The sequence below is a fragment of the Lepidochelys olivacea genome, assembly GCF_965140295.1.
Source record: "Lepidochelys olivacea isolate rLepOli2 genome assembly, chromosome: 5".
Taxonomy (NCBI): domain Eukaryota; kingdom Metazoa; phylum Chordata; order Testudines; family Cheloniidae; genus Lepidochelys; species Lepidochelys olivacea.
In genome coordinates this window covers 42536608-42557406 of record NC_140415.1, presented here as the reverse complement: position 1 = coordinate 42557406, position 20799 = coordinate 42536608, and the positions used below count along the sequence as shown (strand labels likewise).

Below are 20799 nucleotides of genomic sequence, written 5' to 3'. Positions count from 1 at the left end.
AAGCCATTCTGTAGCACAGTATCAGAAAATGGAAGTGTATAATTATGCCAGTGGTGAGACATCTGTCCATGTACTTTTAAATTATTTTTTATTTGAGTGAGTGTTCCTGCTTCCAGTTGCATGTGCTTTAGTAATGAAATCAAAACTGTATTTTTGAGCAAAATTAATTGATTAAATTACCCATAACAAACTTTTATGAACTCCTTCAGGAATTAATTCAAGGAAGTCCTATGACCTGTTTTATGCAGGTGGTCCTACTGGATGATCACAATGGTCCTTTCTGGCCTTATGATTTATGAATCTGATTGAAATAAATAAATGTCTAGTGATACCCTTCTTGATATGCTTTTTGATGAATATTCAGTGGTGCATATTTTGTACATCCAAAATTCTTAGTGAAGTTAATGGGACTTTGGGGTGTGCAGAGTATTCACGGATTGGCCCTAAAGTACCATTCTTATCAATGTTAAAAATGTCTCTATATTTCTTTTAATATTTTTATTTTTATAATTTAGGTGAAGTTCATAAGCTTCTAAAATGTCATCAGTCAAACGCCTAGTATATGCGGTCATCCATTTCTTGAGAGAACAGAGTCAGCTGGATGCTTTCACTTCAGATGAACAAGAAAGCTTGGAAGGTAAATACTGAAGGCCACATAATCTGTATGCTAGGTTGGTTGACATATACATCATGACAAAAAGCAATGTGAATGAACTATATTCATTATTCATGTTGTCTTATGATAAAATTATTGTATTTTGTCTCTTGTATGTCAGGAAGTTGTTATTATTTGAACAATTTATTTCCTTATCCTGTAGATTCCAATATTCTCTCTGTCGGTTTATCTATTTCCAAGGAAAGTTGCCAGTTTTGGATTAGAAATGGGAGGAGTCGGAGTTTCACAAAAACTTTGTGAAATGTTTTAGAATTTTTGTTATTAAAGGAAAAAGATCTTCATTTCTGAAATAGATTAAAATTTTACATGTCCACAAGATTCTAATCCTAAAATCTGTGTAAATTTGAAGAGGTCCTAAAGTTATTGGCACTGCATTGTCTTATTTCTGAGCAACTAGCACTTTCAATTATGCTAAGGATTTAAATTAGGTAATACCATTGTCCCAGCCACTGGGGGGATGATGTGGACTGGCTTTTGTCTCACTCAATTTTCATGCCTGATTTCCCTCAATTTTTCATGTGCTATCATCTGTGGATAACACACTGAAGAACAACACTTTTGTCAACAACATCTGTATTGGCAAGCAGGGTTTGGGCAGGGGCCGGAGTGGGAGGGGGGCTAAATCATGAGCAGCCATATTCTACCTTGATGCACATGAAGAGCTCTTGTTAATGTTAATAGGAGTTCTATGTACTATTTGAGGACAGGCTTGGGCCTCTGAGAGTGAATGCACAAAGAATGCACCATTTATATGTCTTGACAAACATGTTTTATTGTAAGAGCAGTATTGCGGAAGAGGACTGTTATCAGTGATTGCAAGTATCACACAGTGGTAAGGATTCTCGACAGATATATTTTTGTCTTGGCAAAGGAAGATTAAGTTACAGCAAACTAAGACCACTTTACTCCTGAATAGGAACATCCAAATAGGGGTTTAACATGCTTTAATTTGTATGCATTGACTTCACATGTTTAGTTGATTCACCTTAATTTTCTTAAGTGCCCCCATGCAGACATGCCTTTACCAAAGTTTTGAGTATGGTTAACTCCTTCCCTGCTGACTCTTTACATTTTTTTAGAACCTGGTTTAGTGTGCACTCTTCTTGAGCCATGTTTAAACATATCGTTCAATCACAGATTCCCTGCTTGTGTAAACGTGGTTTCAGATATGGTTTCTACTAGACTAGATGTATGTAACACAGTTGTTCACTAATGTGGACAGGAAAGAGAGATTTGGGTTTTCTATACTGTTGTTTTTAAAACATATTTTAAAGATTCAGTTTAACAACAAAAGCTGAAATAGTCAGTGCATTTGATATGCGATGAACAACTATATTAATTTAAAAATCCCAATACCTGTTAAAAACTTATTTCCAGTTGATAAAAAGGCCACACTTTTAGAAATAAAATTATGAAGTAGGAATTTTTTATTCATATTGTTTTTTAATAAAATACCGTTAAATGTTGATGGTTTGTAACTAAGAAGGGTTAACTGATCACTTATTTGACACAGATGTTGGCTAGAGTTGCCATGAGGCAAATGAACTACAATTTTAACAGAGATTTATTTTCTAAACAAATGGATTATAATACTTTTAATGGCATGTAAATGCTCAGAGATAAAATTGAACATTTCCACAATTGAGCATATTTTAACAGAGAAGTGAAGTCCTAATTTTAGAGTTTTATGTTGCCAAAAATATGGTACCATATGCTACATTATACAGCATCTGTGCCAACCAATCTGTATAGCTGATCCTTTTTTAGCAATAGAAGTTAACTTTATTTTATGTGGAATAAATGTCACACCAAATCTTGCCCATGAATGTGTGAACATAGCTCTCAACAAGGCTGTGAGGGAAGAATTTGGTCCATGCAGTACATGGGTACTTTGTGTACCTTGCAGTGTGCTGTGGGGTTGTAAAGCATTGTATAATTGTTAACTATCAAATACCAAACAAACTATACAAAAAAAAAATCAACCAGTTGAAGACTATCAAAATAAAAGTATAGCATGCTTTTCAAAGCCATCTTTTATTGATAAAATGTACTCTGATTGGCTGAAGCATACAAGTATATCAGACTATAAGTGAAGTTCACCCCAGTGTAGAAGGACTGCTCATTTGCATGTTTCATTTGTGACATTCACTCACCTGCATAAACGGAAATCAGAGGGTGGACTGGGGAGGTGACACGCACCCTGCCATTTCCAGGGTCTGGATCTGCTGGGTGCAGCCAGGACAAAGTCTCTGGTTGACAACTCCTCTGGTACAATGGAACTCTCAACAACAAGAGTAAAGATTATCTGTGCATGAGACACAACTTTCATGTGTGGATGGGGAACGGCCTGAGACTGGAATAAACTCTCCCAAAAACTAAGAACAACACAAACCTCAATACTTTCTGCTCTGAGTGCAAGATGCATTTCTTTGATCTTACTTCCTCTAAGGCAAACACATAGCAACAGAAATATGTATTTAAAATAAATAAAACCTTACCAAAAACAAGACTCTCCACTACAAATGCTTCTCCCGCTGGGGAGAGAATGAGAGAAAACAGTCACATAATGCATTACGGGAAGGTGCTCAGAAACTATGGTGATGAGCATGGTATGAAAGCCTGAATAGAATAGAATAGTCCTCTTGCATCTGATTCTCCAGCTTCAGTCCTTCCACCTCATTTATGCAGTGTGTTTAAATGGCTGCTTTTGTTCTTCCCTTGGCCATTCCAGCATCTACACTTCATTGCTGTCTTCAGCACCTGCATATGTGGGATCAGTGTGTAGTTTTGAACTGGAATTATTTGGGGGAAGTTTTATTACCAATTATTACATGAGGTCAGACTAGACGATCACAGTGGTCCCTTCTGTCCTTGGAATCTGTGACCTCTCATACACTGCACCAACAGGTAGTGTAAGACGTGATTGATCCTGGTAAGGGCCACCACCGCAAAGCCTGTGGTTTAGGTAAAGCAGAGGGCCTTGCAATGGTCCTGTGAATCATGGTGAATTTCACTGAGGTCTTAAGTGGTGTGGAAAACCTTGCCTAGCCCTCTGCTCTGGGGTGAATTCATCTGCCTGTGACAGTCAGATAGCAGGAGTGTGGTAGTGGGACAGAGAGCAAGTGGCGTCTATTCCATGCAAATATCCTTCAGACAAATAATTGCAACTGCTGCATATAATTGGAGTGAAATCCTGGCTCCATTTTGATGTCGGTGGGGTTAAGATTTCACCCTGGTTGCTTAGTATATTAAAAAATTACACATTGTCAAAAGATCAGTCTCTCCCATTTTGAAAATAAATATTTGTGCTTTGGCTCCACCTTTATTTTTAATAAAGTCTTTAGTTTTGGTTTGCCATTTACATAGCAGCAGGAGACTATCATTCAGTGGGAGCAAAACGTCTGTTTCATTGCTTTATCCCGTAAGGGTACTAACATTTGTTAAACTTGTGGCAGAGGAATTATAAAGATTCAGATTGTGTTAATTTTTCAATTAAATGGGAATTGTGGGAGCTCACTGTAATATATGAGCCAGTTATTTCTACCATGGAAATGTATTCTAATATTAATAATACATCCAGAATATTTGATGTAAGCATAATGTGATCTGTTAGAATTGAGAGTTCTCTTCCCCCCTTCCTGGAACAGAAACAAACAAGAAGAGGAGCTAGGAGTCGTCACATAGACTTAATGCGTTTCCCCCCCAAAAGTGAGAAGAGTGAAAACTGAAATTTTTTTTTAAGTGTTTTAACCTATAGTTTCTGTTCTTAGGCTGAGTTAAAAATGAGGTGAGGCATTTAGAAAAGGGATTGCCTGAGGATAAAAATAAGTGTGATGGAGTATGTGTCCTCCCACCACATCCGTGGCCACCCCAGGAACTGCTCAGACTCTCTTCCTTTAGTGTCCACTCAGTATAACTTAGTCAAGCCCCCTCCACCAACATCTGTACAGCGCAAAACAAGAGTCCTAATTCCTATGACCTTCAGCCCCTATTCATCAGGGCTCTGAGAGGAAGAGAGGTCTTGCTTCCTTGGGATCGCCTTCAATCTGGGCACAGCTAATCCTGTCCTCCGCACAACACTTCCTAGCTTTTATCAGGCTAGTCAGCTGATGCACCAGTTAATTCCTTAACTCATCCAGCCTCCCCCTCTGATTCCTTCCTATTTCTTCAATCAGCTATTGCTGGGGAAACTAATGAGGCTACAGTGATCAGAGTGCTGATTCGTCTGTCATGACTCAGCACTCTGTCGCAGATGGGTTGCTGAGTTACCCTCCAAGGGAAAGCCCCAATTTATTATTTATATATGACAGTTAATACTTTATATTAAATTGTTAAGAGAAACTGGATACCCGGTTCCATTGATTCTCTGGTAGGCATTATAAAAGTACTATTGATATAATTCACATTATTGTTAATGGAATTGTGCATGAAGTTTTTCACAGAACATGTACTGCATGGAAATGCAGTGGGATATTTTACTTGCCTTTCACCTCAGAAGATAAGATTTGAATATAGGTTACAAATAAAATTAGTTTGAAAGTCACCAGTTCACCATTAGATCTTCATTAACAAGATAAAATCAATATTCAGTTTACCATAATTACGTTTCTTGTCGTTGAGGTCTCGTGCAAGGAAGAGAAGGAATTTAACTCAGACCCTGAATTGTTTTTTACTGAATGACACAGAACCTGGTTAACATTACAGAACACAGAAGCAAACTTTCTGTGCAGTGTGTTAATAATTAGTCATGTACCCAATCAATATTAAAGAGTCATTGTCAGCATAAAATATGTAGGAATTTTACTTACTTTTGTTACTTTTAACTTACTATATGTTATAATTAAATCTATTTTACATTTTACCATTTATGCTGGGTATTTACTTTTAACATTTCTCTCAGGTGGGACGATAAAAAACAGACTCCTTAACATCAGTTATTGTTAATTTTTAGTAGATTTTCCTTTCCGATTCCCCTACACTAGCTCAATATTATCATTGTTCAGATTCACAATGTCACATCTGAAAGTTAAAATTAGAATGGACCCTCAACACCCAAGATCCTGATGCCCCCTTAACTTTTGGGAAGTTCAGACCCTGATTTGAATTTGGTTTCTTGAAGTTATCTCTGGTTTAAATTAAAAAAAAAAAACCACCCTGTTTTTATTAAATTTTATTAAAATATTTAAAAAAACCGATAAGAATAAGTTTCTATTCATATCCGTTTTAAAAAAAACAAACATTTCATACCCTTTTTCAGTTTTGATTCTAAAACTAGCAGACAATGTACCTTAATGGGAGTCATGCTGCTGGATTCCCACACAATGTGTTGAATACTTGCCCCATAACCTTAAGATACATGAATGAGACACCCTCTCTAAGCTATGTATAAAGATTACAGTCTTTGACTGTGTCTGCAAACACTTAAGCATGTCACTGATGTGCAGTCCTATAGACATAATTGGAACTGTTTACATGAGTAAAGTTATGAACTTGCTTAAATGTTTGGAGGATTGGGGCCCTCTGATCCTGGGAAGGGATCTGCTCTTGTGGATCCTTAGGCTCGGGCATCAGTGGGACTTTGTGTGAGTGCAAGGGACTTCGCAGGTGGATTCCTTTGCAGGATGAGAGCCTATGATTAATGAGGCAGCTATTAGTAGAAATCTTTGGTTTGCATAGTAAAAATGGACACATTTGAAAACAGTAATTATTACTTAGATATTTCAGTTTAGAATTGGCCCATCTTTTGTGTTACACATAATGTCAGAAATGTGCTTTCACGCATCTAATTATATGTAGTAGACAATTATAAAAATAGCAGTTTTTTATGTGTAGCTGGTTTATATGTCTGCATTACATATATATGTACTGTTTTATCTTGTTTTTAAATTTAGTCGTAGGTCAAAAATGGAATAAAAAAAAAGTGAGTATTAAAAGAAGTGTGTCTGGGTGAGGAATTAAGTTTGGTGGCTGAGCTATATCTAGACACTAAAGAGCTTCTGCCTCTATTGCCTTGCAAAGTTGCCTAGTAGAGACTAAATAGGTTATTTATTTTTTCTTTCCATTGGGGGAACTTCTCCAAAGAACTGCCTTTTGTTTTTAGGCTTAATTAGCCAACAAATATGTCAGGAAGCGTACCTTTGCCTTATTTATTTTTAGTTTTATTAGTTAGTTTTATTTACACATTTCTATTGAGAAAATGATTTTTTTTTAATCATGATTTCATTTCTTTGAAGTTGCAATTCAGTGTTTGGAGACTGTTTTTAAGATTAGCCTAGAAGATACGCATCTTGCAGTGCCACAGCACTTGACAGAAATGTTCTCAAATTCTTTTCACAAGGTAAGAATTGATTTTAGTCTTTAGGGTTACTTTATCATTAGCCAGTTAAGATTGTGACTATGGTGTGGAATCTTAAAATGTTATATATGTCAAAACAATGTGGAAACTTGATAAAAATGATGTTCAGATGAAATTCTTGTAATAGGTAGGGGAACAGGATAGTTTTTGGACTCTGACAGGACATAAATTCAGTCAAATCAAAGATAACCCATGTAAAATATGTTACTAAAAAGAATGGGCTTCTTTCTATCATGAAGGATACTTGCCCTCAGTGAAACTTAGGCATTTTGCAATTCCAAAGACAGTTGACTAGAAACTGATTGAGGTCAGCCACAGCTTCCTGGTCCCTCTGTCCCCAGCTCCAGTGCGTATCCCCTCCATGGAGAAAATGTAGTCTCTGAAAGTATTCCATACCACCAGTTTAGGTAAGACTAAAAGCTATACTTTTAAAATTCAAAGGGGTCCAACATAGGAAAAATACTGTTGGCGCCAGGAAAGCAGAGAGAAAATTTGGGAGGAAGAAAATGGGGATATCAGAGGTCATACTAAAAAAAAAACAAACCCCACTTTCCTGGGGCAGAGGAATATTGTTGTAAGATTTTTAAGTGGGAACAGACAACTATCTTGGTCTAGTGTGTATTACAGAAATGGTATGATCGCTTGCTGACGTAAGGTCTAATGGTGCAATCACTAAAAGGTATCTGTGTTTACACAACCCCTTTCAGGATGAAGGTTGTGGAAGAAGCCATTAATGTAGCCAGGGCCTAGACCTGAATCAGAATATACTTCTGGTTTATTTATTTGTTTATTTTTAATGTAGAATGACATGTTGCCTCTCTCCGATTCGTTGCCAGAAGATATTGAAAAGGCTGACCAGCTGAAGGATGAAGGTGCGTAATTGATAAGGATGTGTCATGCTGTCTGGAGTAGCTCATGACAGTGAGTGCCAACCTCAGGGGAGACTGTCAAAAAGCAGGGCAGAAACCCCAAACTGGTTGAGAAAACTCCTTTTGTTTTCTCCAGTACTTTGAGCTGCAATGTGTGAGCTCTGTATTTAGCTTCCAGTTGTTCCATGCATCTGTGGTGGGTTGTCTCCTCAGCCTCTTCGGTTTCTTTGATCTTCTTGATCTGGAAGTCCACCATCAGTCTCTGGGGCTTACGTTCTTCCTGAGCTGCTCGATACAAACAGTCAAACCAGTTCCACTGCAGCAGTCTCTATGGAATCTGGGGCAAGTGGGTGCTTAGCTCCTGATCTGGGCATTTCTGTTTATTGGATATTCCTCTCTGCTTACATAACGTTTCAAGGTCTTTTGTCTCAAGACCATAACTGTGGTCCATTCGTGTCTATTTTTTAACCTTTAAACACTCTCAATATCAAGTTTTAACTTTTAACAGCTCTGGATTATGATCTATAAATCCAATTGACCTGTAACATGTGAATCCTGCCACCTATTATCAAATGTTATACTGTCTGGAGTGGCTCCTGACCATGAGTGCCAATCTCAGGACAGACTGTCAAAAGCCAGGGCAGACGCCCCAAACTGGTTGTGTGGTGTATAATTAGATTTCACCAACCCAGTAACAAGTTTGAACTCCTAAAGCCCTATAACAGTTTTACCATGGAATCACAAACTGTCCCCTTGGTCATCCCAGTCTATTTTGCCACCCAGGCAAGCTGACTATGCGATAGATGGTCACTTTACACCAAAAAACACAATAATATTCAGGTTACTTCCAATCCCAAAGGACCAGTCACTTATCCCAGGTCATTTGTACTCAGATCTCAACCAAAGACAATGCCTGTAGCCAATCCTGTAATAAATTAACTAAAGATTTATTAACTAAGAAATAAGAGCGTTATTTACAAGGCTGAAACAGGAAACACACTCACAAATGAGTTACTGTCTTAGTTTTAAAAAAGGTAGTATAAGTTTCTGTAATAAGCAACTCTATATGACCTTTAGGGCCTACCTGTGCCAAGCACCATGAGGATCTCTTGCTTATGCTTAGGAATCTTGGCCCCTCAGAGACCAAACAGCATAAAGACACAAGTTTCTCCTTGTCAGGGATTTTTTTCTCTCCTTCACCCCAGATTCCAAGCTGGTGGGGTGAGTTCATGTGCAGGTTTCCCCTTCCTGGAGGGAGTTAGAAATGCAGTCAACAAGGTATTTGTCCCTTGGTGCTACACAATGCCTCATTTGCCTACAGTGGACCATCTTATGTGCAGAACGAGCACTTTACCTTAATTAATGCTTCTTTTCCTCTTTGGCAGGTTACACAATTAGAGGTTTACAATGCTAACATTCAATATAACTCTATACCATGGGCTACAGATATTATAAGTAGGATTAATACATGCAGCATTCCATTAAGTCTAAACAGTAAGCACATTCTTATAATACTAATGCCTATTTTAACTATACTAATCCAGAGGTAAGACAGACTGCTTTCCAGCTATGCGTTTGTCAGTGACGCCCTGGGTCTTGTCATGAGCTGGCACCTTGTCAGCCAGCATCACAGGGAGTAATAATTTCACGCTGTCCTGGGTTTTGGCAATATTAGGGTGTTCGCATAGCTCAGTCAGTGGCAGTATTGTATCTGGACTACAAGTTCCATGTGAAAACTTGGGCTTATAGCTAATGCTGACAGTGTAGTGCAGTACCAGGGATGTGGTATTATGGGGTCAGAGCTGTGCTTCATGGGAGATATAAAACCGAGGTTCATCCTGTCCCTTTGCTGATGGCTGGTTAAGAGGAAGTTAAAACAAGGGAAAACCATGAAGCCCTGGCTAACGTTCCCTATTTGAGTAGTAGAGATTCTAATGAATGCATGGCTGTTGTTGAGCACATTATGGCTTCCTGTATTTGCCAGTACAGTTTCTACTCAACAGTATCCAATTCATTACTTTGTAAAGGGTATGCGATGGTTTGAGTATAAATTATCTTCAAAGTGCAGAATGCCCTCAGCACCCAGTGCAGTCACTGGGTTTTTATTTTCAAATCCTGGCCCCAGTGAAGTCAATGGAAAGCTCCCACTGACTTCATTAAACCCTAGATTTTACTCATTATATAAAACAGTTTTACATTATGTAAAATCACGGTAAAATGAGTTATGTTCCTAATTTAAAAAATCCATTTCCAGATTCTTTTGCATTGGACTAATTTAAAATATGTGGAGTGCATGTGGTAGGTTTTAATGTTAATGAAAGTAAGAAGTGTAGCACTGTTTACAGATATGCAGGGCTATTGAATAGATTAAGGCTTTATTTATATTGTAGTTTGGGTATAAATTCAGATTTGTAGATATTATGCATAAAACCCAGATTAGTATGTTTACATTTGAGAGGTGGAAGTAGCCTCCTGGGAAAAGTTTTTAATAAAGTGAAACGGAAAAAATTTGGCTGGATTTCAATAGGCAGCAGGTTTAAAACAAACAGAAGGAAGTATTTTTTCACATAATGCACAGTCAACCTGTGGAACTTCTTGCCAGAGGGTGTTGTGAAGGCCAAGACTTTTCAAAAAAGAACTAGATAAATTCATGGAGGATAGGTTGATGGAATGGCTATTAGCCAGGATGGGCAGGGATGGTGTCTCTACCCTCTGTTTACCAGAAGCTGGGAATAGGTGACACTTGATGATTACCTGTTCTTTCTCTCTGGGGCATCTGGCATTGGCCACTGTCGGAAGACAGGATACTGGGCTACATGGACCTTTGGTCTGACCCAGTATGGCTGTTCTTACGTTCTTAGGTCAAGGTCTCTCATTTTAAATGGTCAGCTGCAGCTGTTGCAAATGACAAGGAATAATATATTCCACTCTTGGCTTTATAAAGTACACTTAAAAAAAAGCTTAGCTAGGTGATGAAGTGGGTCGTTAGCCTTTCATTTCTGGAGATATGAGTTCAAACCTGGTTAGGTCAGAAGTGAAAATTAATTGGAGAATCTTAACATAGTTGCTCTGGAATGGCTTTTCACTTCATTAACTGTCTGCTTCTATGTGGTGTTGAGCACCTTATGGAAGGTACAAAATGCCCTCAACACCCAGTGCAGTTGTTGGGCTTTACTGGTACTCAGCACCTCGTCAAAGTAGGCACTGTAGCAGTGTGTAATCTACTTCAATGTACAGTCTGATTTAAGGATAGACCATCTATTGAAATAGCAGGTTAGGAGTTGGGGGCATTGATAGGTCTGGCTGGAGATGCCTGGAAAGTGTGTCTGTCTTTTCCTAGTTAAATTCAAGCTTCTTGTCCTTACCTTCAGGGTCCTTCATAATTTGGTCCCTTCCTGCTCTTGTCACTCCAACTTCCCTCAGCTCCTCCACTCTAGCCTCATGCACCTGCACGCATCTCATGGGCCTTATTCACACTGTCCTTTATGCATGGAACATCTTCCCTGAACTTATTCATAAGCTACCAACTCTGTCCTTATTAATACCCCTCTCTGCTGTGATGCCTCAAAGGAATCAGCCAATTAATAATTCAGCAGCAAACTGGAGAATTGACACTTTGCATTATTATAGTTTTTAAAAAGCATTATTTTACACACACATACACACTTAATATATATTTAATTATATTCCCCCCCCCCCCAGATATTTCGCTTGATTTCTTAGCTTCTAATCTCTGGAGCAGGAACTGTGGGTTTTGTGTGTGTTTGTACAGCACCTATGTATAATGTGGGGCTTGATCCTAATTAGGGCCTTTGGGCAATACTGCAGTATAAATATTATGTAATAATAGCTAGTGCTTCAGTTCCAGAAAGACACAAATTTATCCCTAAAGTAAAACAATTTGTTTTTCTTGAGGCATTTTTTCTGACACTATAATAAAATGTAATAAATTGTCATGGCTACTTTTCTGTTATGCAGAGTCCCAAATCCCACAATCTGAGCAGAACTAGCATCTCTGGCTGGATTCCTATGCTCTTGGAGTCAAATTCAGGGCTTGGGTTAGCAAGATTGGGGTAAATGGGTGTCAGCTTTGAATTTGGCTCCATGTCTCAAGCAGTACTTTTTTCAGAATCGTAGCAGAGATTCCAAAGTCTTAGATTCGATGCATATGCAGTTATAAAACTTTTTTTTTTAAACTGGTAGGTAGGATATTACTAGGCCTACTAATAGTCCCTGTTATACAAGTATTGAGAATACTTGCTCGAACCTGCCCTATCTTACCTACCTAGTTATTTTTTACATTCTCACTGTTTCTTGACAGTGGAAGCATTATTTTTTTATGAGATTACAAGTTTGGTTGATAAAAGTAATAGTGTTGATGTAATATACTTAAACTTCTCTAAGGCATTTGATTTGGTACCTCATTGTTACTGGGGTTTTCAGAACCCTCAACAGTGGTAACTTAACTATTTCTCTCCAGCTGTGTCAGGAATAAATCAATAGAAACACAGCAATTCTGTCTGATTAGAGATTAAATACAAGTCAGCGTGCTCTTATCTAATACTGCAGTTTATTAGATTTAAGCACACACAGACAGGCAATAGGTTTAGAACATCCCAGATATTTACCTAACATCTGGAATAGTATTGAGTAATTAACAGCAGGTTCGCAGTGGCCGATTGGTCACCCAGCAGGGAGAAAGGGTGTTGGGAAAAACATCTCTCAAGATGGCTTCAGAGGACTGCTCCAAAGTACACTATGTTAGCTAGTCTTTTATAACTAACTTCTACAAAACACATAGTCATAATGACCCCTACTGGATCATCACTCTTCCTAACTTTCAATTAACTTCTAATATCAGAGGAGCCCAGACTCAAGGTCTTCCAACCACCAAGGTTTTCAGTCTCAGTTGTTTACTTTCTTTCCCCTCCTCCCATTCTGATTAGCAGAAACTGTCAGCTAGATTTTGACTTTGCTTCTGAAAGCCTGTCTCCAAATTAATCTTTAAGTATGTGGTCTATTTCATTAATTCATAGTGGCTGAGTGCACATAATATGGTTGAAATTGGCTTGATCACATTTTGCGTACACACATCCCTCAAACCCAGGGTAACACCATGACAGTTTGATTAAAAAAACTAGAAAGAAAGAAAATTAACATAGCTTACATTAAATGGATTAAAATTAATTGACAAGTCTGTAAATGTAACTGTAAACAGGGAAGAATCATCAAGTGGGTGTGTTTCCAGTGGGGTCCTGCAGTGATTCGTTCTTGGCTCTATGCTATTTTACATTTTTATTAATGTCCTGGGATAAATTATAACATCATCACTGATACAGTTTGCAGATGACACAAAAATTGGGGATATGGTAAATAGTGAAGAGGACGGGTCACTGATTCAGAGTGATCTGGATCAGCTGGTCAACTGGGGACAAGCAAACAATATGCATTCTAATACAGCTAAATATAAATAATGTCAGCTATACTTACGGGATGGGGGGACTCTGTCCTGGGATGCAGTGCCTCTGAAAAAGATTTGGGGGTTGTGGTGGATAATCAGCTGAACATGAGTTCCCAGTGTGAGACTGTGGCCAAAAGAGCGAATGTGATCCTGGGATGCATAAACGGGAATCTCTGGAGTAGAGAGGTTATTTTACCTCTGTATTTGGCACTGGTGTGACTGTTGCTGGAATACTGTGCCCAGTTCTGTTGCCTACAATTCAAGAAGAATGTTGATAAATTGGAGAAGATTCAGAGAAGTGCCACAAAAATGATTCAAGGATTAGAAAGCATGCCTTACAACAGTTGAGCCCTTTGAGTCTATCTATTTAGCTTAACAGAAGCTTAAGGGGTGACTTGATTATAGTTTATAAGTATTAGGGATGTAAATATCGTTTTAAAAGTTAACCATTTAAATTATTAAAATATTTCATTTAAATGGTTACTTGATTAAAAGGAGGGGGGCTGGGGTCGGGTTCAGCTGGCTGGCATGGCTGGGGCTGCTCTGGCTGGCTGGTGTGGCTGGGGTTGGGTTTGGCCGGCTGGGGCCGATCTGGCTGCGCAGCGCGGGGCCGCTGGGGTTGGCGGGTGGGCCAGCCTGGGGGTTAACGGTTAAGGCGGGTTAACCGGTAAGACCAGTGCTTACCAGTTAACATTTTACATCCTGAATAAGTATCTGCATAGGGAACAAATATTTAATAATGGGTTCTTCAGTCTAGCAGAGAAGGTTTAACGCTATCTAGTAGCTGGAAGTTGAAGCTTGACAAATTCAGACTGGAAACAAGGTGTGAATTTAACGGTGACAGTAATTAACCACTGGACCCATTTACCAACGGTCATGGTAGATTCTCTCTCTCAGACAATTTGTAAATCAAATGGGATTTTTTCTAAAAACTGTGCTCTAAGGGTTATTTTGGGGAAGTGCCATGACTTGTGTTATGTAGGAAGGCAGATAAGATCATCACAATGGTCCCTTCTGTTTTATAATCTAAGAAAAACAGAAACATGCTTAGCTGTTTTCAGTCATTGTCTGAGATGAGAACTGCCCCTTGCAGCTCTTTCTTGGTCACAGCTGCAGCCACACTGGATGGACCTGCCCAGTCTATGCATCCATAGTAACCAGTTGACTCACGCCCAATGCTAAAGAGAGAATTTACCTGACTAGGTGAAAAGTTAGTGACCTGTCACCTAGGCCTGTCATTCATTTCAAATTACATTATTGTTGGAATTAATTTGTGATCCATTAGCTATGTTACTAGACTCTACTCCCTGTTACGCTTACCTGGCTCTGTGAAGATTATGCATTCCTTCCAAATGGAAGTGACTTTGCTAATATGTGAAATATTTATGATTCAACTTCTCATACACAATTAGGTTACTTGTGGCAATATACTATCAGTTATAACAGAGCTGAAAAGTTGGTATGGTTCTGTTAATTTGGAATGTTGGTTCTTTCACTGCCAGTGGCTGAGACTGAAGGATCTCTTCCTCATTCAGCCGTGTGTCCTGCATAGGGAGGACTCTGCGCCTTCTGGAGCATGTCAGATCTCTGTACTCTCTCTACACTTTGTAGGATACTCTTCTTCGTTCATAATTTCTTTGTGGTGTTCCTTCTGTTACCTTGGCCCATTTGCCAGAACTTAAAGTTTTGTTAGTCTTTTCCTGTTAAATCTGAGCTTTTTCCCTGCCTAAGTGGGATTATGGCCTGTGCCTGTACTGCTGCCAGACATGGTGCAAGGGATGGGGAGAAAAGGAAGGCAGGGTCCTTTTTCCTTTTACTGTACTGGTGTGGCTTGGTGTTTTTCCTTTCCTCGATGCATAACATTTTTAGTCTCCTAAGAGTTGACTAGTGATGCATCTGCTGAGGTGTTGGTGAGTACTTTTGCATCTGAGTAATTTTATGGCACTTGTGGTATATGTGTCCTCAGCATCTTCATGAAAGAGCTACTGGTAGCTGCACGGGACTGTTCATTTACCTGCCCATCTTTGTTTTCCTTGTTTTTAGAGTCTTCATATTATGGTTGTAGTTACAGGCAAGTTTGGGTGCATTAAATCAAAAAGGGTCTCCACATATAGATCATTAAGTTGTGAGACCTGCTGGGATATCCATCCTGACCAATCCAAACTGCAGCTAAGTTGTTGTGGTTGACCAGCCCACTGGGCCAGTTCCCTGCAGTTGAGGAAGGAACCAGTTTGTTGGGAACTGCCTTGTAAGTATGTAGAGTATTGAGAGGGCAGTAAACATTAAGTGTTGTGCTGCTTTGTAGATAACAGGTGTGTATGAAAAAAGCGTATTGTATATTCAGCAGACTAATACAAAATCTTTTTCTGAAAAGTTAATCACAATAGGCGACACAGTCCCAACTGCTTTGTGAGGTACTGTAGTGTAGTGATTCTGCTCTGTGTTTGTCTTTCAGGTATAGAATTACACCTTTAATTATCTTAAACCATCATTTTTACAATTTATTTCAGGTAATAATCACATGAAGGAAGAAAATTATGTTGCTGCAGTGGATTGTTATACTCATGCTATAGAGCTGGATCCAAATAATGCAGTGTATTATTGTAACAGGTAAAAAATAACAAAAAATCCCTTAAACTTCATAGAGATAATTGTAAAAAGAAAAACCAAACTAGATCAAAACAAGGTGAAGTGAAAAGCCCTCATTTTCAGCGAGTAACAACATTTGATTTATATCAGTTTGGTCATGCAAATTTTAAAATGTATCATTTCAACTATACTCAAATGGTTGTCTTCATTATATTTGTAGTGTGGATTTTAACTTTGTTTCAAGACTTTATTTGGTGACTGATGTTGGCAGCTTGAAGCAACTTCTATACAAGAAATTAGTAAAGGTCTGATTCAAAGCCCATTTGAGCTAGTGGGAGCCCTTCTATGGAATTCTAATGGATTGGGCCTAATATGCTTTAATTTTCCAGAGCAAAAAATATTTGTAAAGTGCTTTGAAGATGTAAAACGTTATATAGGAGCTAAATACCTTTATGCCGGGATTATTGCAAAAGTAACAGTTCTACATAATGCACTTCTAATACAGATTTTACTCCTTAGTTACTAAACAAGTGAATTATGTAGTAGATAGAGACAAGCACAAGGAGGCAGAGGATCCACAAACATTTACTAAGATGGCATTACTTATTTAAGGCAGTAGTGCAGAGTTTGAACCATATCTTTTCTCTGATAAGACAGCAGTGCTATAAATTCTCTCTAGATGTAAACTGGTCATGTAGGACCTGATCCAAAGCCCATTGAAGCCAATTGAAAGACTCCCATTAACTCCAATAGCCTGTGAATAAGCCCAAAATGTGTGTAATTAGCAACACAACTAACTACTACTACTTTGATATTCAGTGAGTATGCAAAGCATGTGCAACTTGCAATGATTTTGTACTGTAAAACAGACCAAATTCAGCCTTGGCATAAGTGGGTACACCGCCAGTTGAAGTAATTTAAAACTAGGATTGAATTTTGCTCCAGAAGTTTTGAGGATGGTGTAGACATAAGTTGAAGCAGAGGAGAGAGGGGTTGCTTTACCTTAAGAAAACAGGAGAGCCGAATCAGGCTGATTCCTTATTTGGTTTGTTGAGTCTGTCTCTAAACATGAAAAAGAATTGAAGTGCATGCAGGGCTAAATACTGCCTTTGATTACACTCATGCAACTGCATTGACCACAGTGGGGTTGAACAGGTGTAAAGCGGTCCATATAATTAAAGACAATGAACACAACTCAGTAGGAAGGGAAATAATTTATTCCATCAAACCTAGACAAAGTATATAATTCAGAGGGCATAGTAGGAAAAAAGGTTTAAATAAAAAAAATCATTTTACACAGAATTTTTCATGGAAAACTAGCACAAAATGCTTTGCAGAATTAAATATTCCTCCTTCTGTAAAGTACCATTTTAACTATGGAAAGACTTAAGCTGGAATGTTTTTTCTGAATACTCTCAGACCATGGGAAAGATTGAATCTGAATACTGATCTGAACTCTTTGGCTTGGCCACTCTATTGCCTTAACTCATAAATCATATGTAAAAATAATGAGTGTTTCCCTGGTAAAGGTACAGTAGTAATTCACTGATTCAGAAATTATTAGGTCTCTTTATCCAGACTTACCTACCAGCATGAGTGGCATTACACACACAACTGTATTTCTACAGAGACTTTGCAAAAATCAATATAGATCAAATACCTACATGGTCAGTCAGTATAGAGTATATTCGAGCTCCTCTAGCAATTCTCCTGGAGCCAGGCACCTGAGGGATAGATGCCCTCAGCAGAAGGATTGTCATTGTGATATGAGACTGATAGGTACAGGCGTAAAGAGAGAGAGAGAGAGACCAAGTAGATCCTTTGAACTGTGAAGAGTGAAAACAAAAAGTAGTATTGCTGCAAAAGGGTGCCTGTACAAAATACTTGTTTTCCTAAATAGTCGTTATATATCCCCAAAAAATACCATTTGGCTTGTTGTAATTGATTTAATGATGTATTTTGTGTGTATCTGTATTTTGGTTCTCAAACGCTTTTCCACACTATTCTGTTTTTTGTAAGGTATGACTCTGTATAATTTAAGGCTCTAAGTCAGTAAGGCACTTTCACATGCTTAACTTTAAGCACTTGAACAGTCCCACTGAAGTCAAGCCAGGTGAGCAAATTTTCTATAATGTAACGGAGTAGTCAGTAGGATTAAACGTGTTCTTAATGTTAAGTGTAGTCTTTGGGGCCTAAATCTGGATGCTCAGACTTTTTTTAAATACCTTCTTTTCCCCCTACTTTAGGGCTGCTGCTCAAAGTAAGATCAGCAACTACAATGAAGCAATAAAAGACTGTGAGAGAGCAATAGCAATAGATCCAAAATACAGCAAAGCATATGGGAGAATGGGGTAAGATAATCCAGATTTATTTAAGCATTCAGGGCTAGATCTTTGGAAGGTGGAAATCAGTGTAGCTCTATTTAAATCAATGGGATAATTCCAGTTTGTGTTGACTGAAGATCTGGTGCTAAAAGTGCAGTTGTTTTCTATGACTGAAGCTGGCATGAGGTTCCATGTACATGCTCTCTCCTAGTGACTTCCTGTCAGATTTGCTCTGTTTACACTACAGATTTTTTTCTTCAGTTTATCAGCATTGCAAATTCAATCTAGGGAGTCAAACTGTGTTCTTTCTCGCTCCTAATCACCAGTAATTATTCTGTAACTGGAACAACAACTATTCTGTTAATGATAATTAATACAGAATAGAATCCAAGTCCCTCTCTCAAAAGTGTTGGTTTTGCCAAGCTAATAGGAGTACAAACTTATTTTTCTCAGCTAAATACACCTAGGAAGCAGATCTGTTGAGGTGGAAAGTGCTGTTTATTTAGTAATTCTTCTGACCCTAACATAGCACTCTTAAGTAAATACTGTTATGAATTCACATCTGCACACTTAGGGAAATTCATCCTTATGACTTTTTTTCCAATAGTCCCTGTGCAGAGCGGCTTTTGTGTTGGGGATATTTCCCAGGGTGCCCATGCAGTTGCTTTGTGACTTCTTCGTCCTGTCATAACTGGGTAGGGCAATCCATCGCTTAAGCTGTGGGAGTTAGAAACTAGGACCCTTGACACGAGAAATACAGGCCTTTACCACTTGAGTTACAAGCCTCTCTGGCTGATGTTGTAATAGTAACTTGTAGGCAAGACACTGTGATTACATTGACCCATAAATGCCAAAGCAGGTCTGACATTTCATGCGTCTATATGTCTATAGAGAATCAGACCCCCTCACCAGTAAGAGTGAAGTTCACCTGGTAAACCTCTTTAAAGAAATTTTAATAATAAAACAAATATCTAGTGTCAAATTCTTCCCTCAGAGGCACATACATGGCTCTAATTGAAGTCAGTGAGATCTGTATATGTGCATGTAATGTCTAACTTTGGTCCTTAGCTTTTTAAATTTCAAAACATGAATTTTAATTCTGAAAATTGAATGAATAGATGAATGCTGCTTCTGTGAATACTAATTGTCAAATCTAGTGAAAAATGTGAATATAGCACAGTGAGAGCTGTCTGGAAGGAGTAAATGGGATTATGCATCTTTACTACCCGAAGTTTTATGAATGTCTCCATGTTTGAAAGGGCTCTTGGCCCTAATCTGAAGGGAGAACTATGGCCAGCATAGTACCAGCTTCTGTAAATGTGTCCGTGCCAAAGTCTGTGGTCTGAAGTGCAGCAGACAATGACTTGGAAAACCCTTATATATTAGAAGTGTCATAGTATTACAATGAAACCCAACAAGACTACAGAAGAGGGACAAATTGTATTAAACATAAGATGACCATATAGGACAACACATATAAAATAGTTACTTATAGTAATTGTGCTTTGTCAGATGGTTGCCTATGTGGATAACGCTCTAGCATGCCACTAGTGCATGAGCTTAGAAGACTTGCCTAAGAAGTGTACATTGGGGCAGCTTGCTTCTCCTCTCCTTCCCATTCTGGGTTCCAAAGAGATTGCGTTGCCCCAAACGTCTTTTAGTTCATATCACTAATTTAGGAATCCCTCTACAAGAGACTGCAAAGAAGTGGAGAAAATGAGCAGGGAGCATAGATCCATATGGGTAGGCATCTCAGGGAGCTGTAATTTCTGTGGTAAGTAAATAGGTTTTTTTCCTTGGAGAATTTCCCATATGAGTTCCAACTTCCCACTCTTAGGAGATTAACAGGTGGGCATGGGGACTGTTCATTTAAAAATGATTGCAGGACTGTTATTCTGAATTGCGTATCAGATTTAGAGCCCTACGTGAGAGAGCAACTCTGCGTGGATGTGGTTACCGAGCTCTAAGAAGCACCCTTGCATATTTCACTAATTGATAACTTGTGAGGGCATGGCCTAGAATAGAGCCAGAAGCATTTGGCATTTTCCTTGGCGGCAAAAAGTTCTTCATAAGGCTTGCCTGTAAGTGGAACATATGCAAGGCTGAGTTCTTGGGGGATCATCTGTGCTACAGAAAGTGGTCTGACAAAAGTAAATGCCAGCGCCAGCCAATATGCATCAATATTTACATTCTGGTAGTAAACTTACATGTATTTTGGAATGATAAGGATCTAAGTTAGTTGTGAGATTCTCTCACTTACTCCTGGGCTAATTAGATCCAAAACTGTTAGTACCATTACTTCTTTGATGTGCTCATACTGGCTTTCTTTATTTCACACTAGGTTGGCCCTGACCTCTATGAACAAATACCAAGAAGCAATTACCAGTTACCAAAAAGCACTGGTTCTTGATCCAGAAAATGACTCTTACAAGTCAAATATGAAAATAGCTGAACAGAAACTAAGAGACCTCTCCAGTCCTGTAAGTTACCTTAATTAGTTTTTCTTTTCAGTGAGGTTTTTTAAT

The 20799-nt window shown here is 38.5% G+C and overlaps 1 protein-coding gene across 2 annotated transcripts in view; it reads left to right on the top strand.

Moving 5' to 3' along the window:
* The window catches only part of SGTB (small glutamine rich tetratricopeptide repeat co-chaperone beta), a 42306-nt gene that overhangs the window by 1193 nt on the left and 20314 nt on the right, over positions 1-20799 (top strand). For both annotated transcript variants that reach the window (XM_084627815.1, XM_084627816.1), the window contains exons 2-7: positions 516-637; positions 6910-7013; positions 7834-7903; positions 15872-15971; positions 18197-18301; positions 20616-20754. In XM_084627815.1, coding sequence (XP_084483941.1) covers positions 538-637; positions 6910-7013; positions 7834-7903; positions 15872-15971; positions 18197-18301; positions 20616-20754 — 618 coding nt within the window. In that variant the 5' untranslated portion in view covers positions 516-537. The remainder of the gene's footprint in view (positions 1-515; positions 638-6909; positions 7014-7833; positions 7904-15871; positions 15972-18196; positions 18302-20615; positions 20755-20799) is intronic.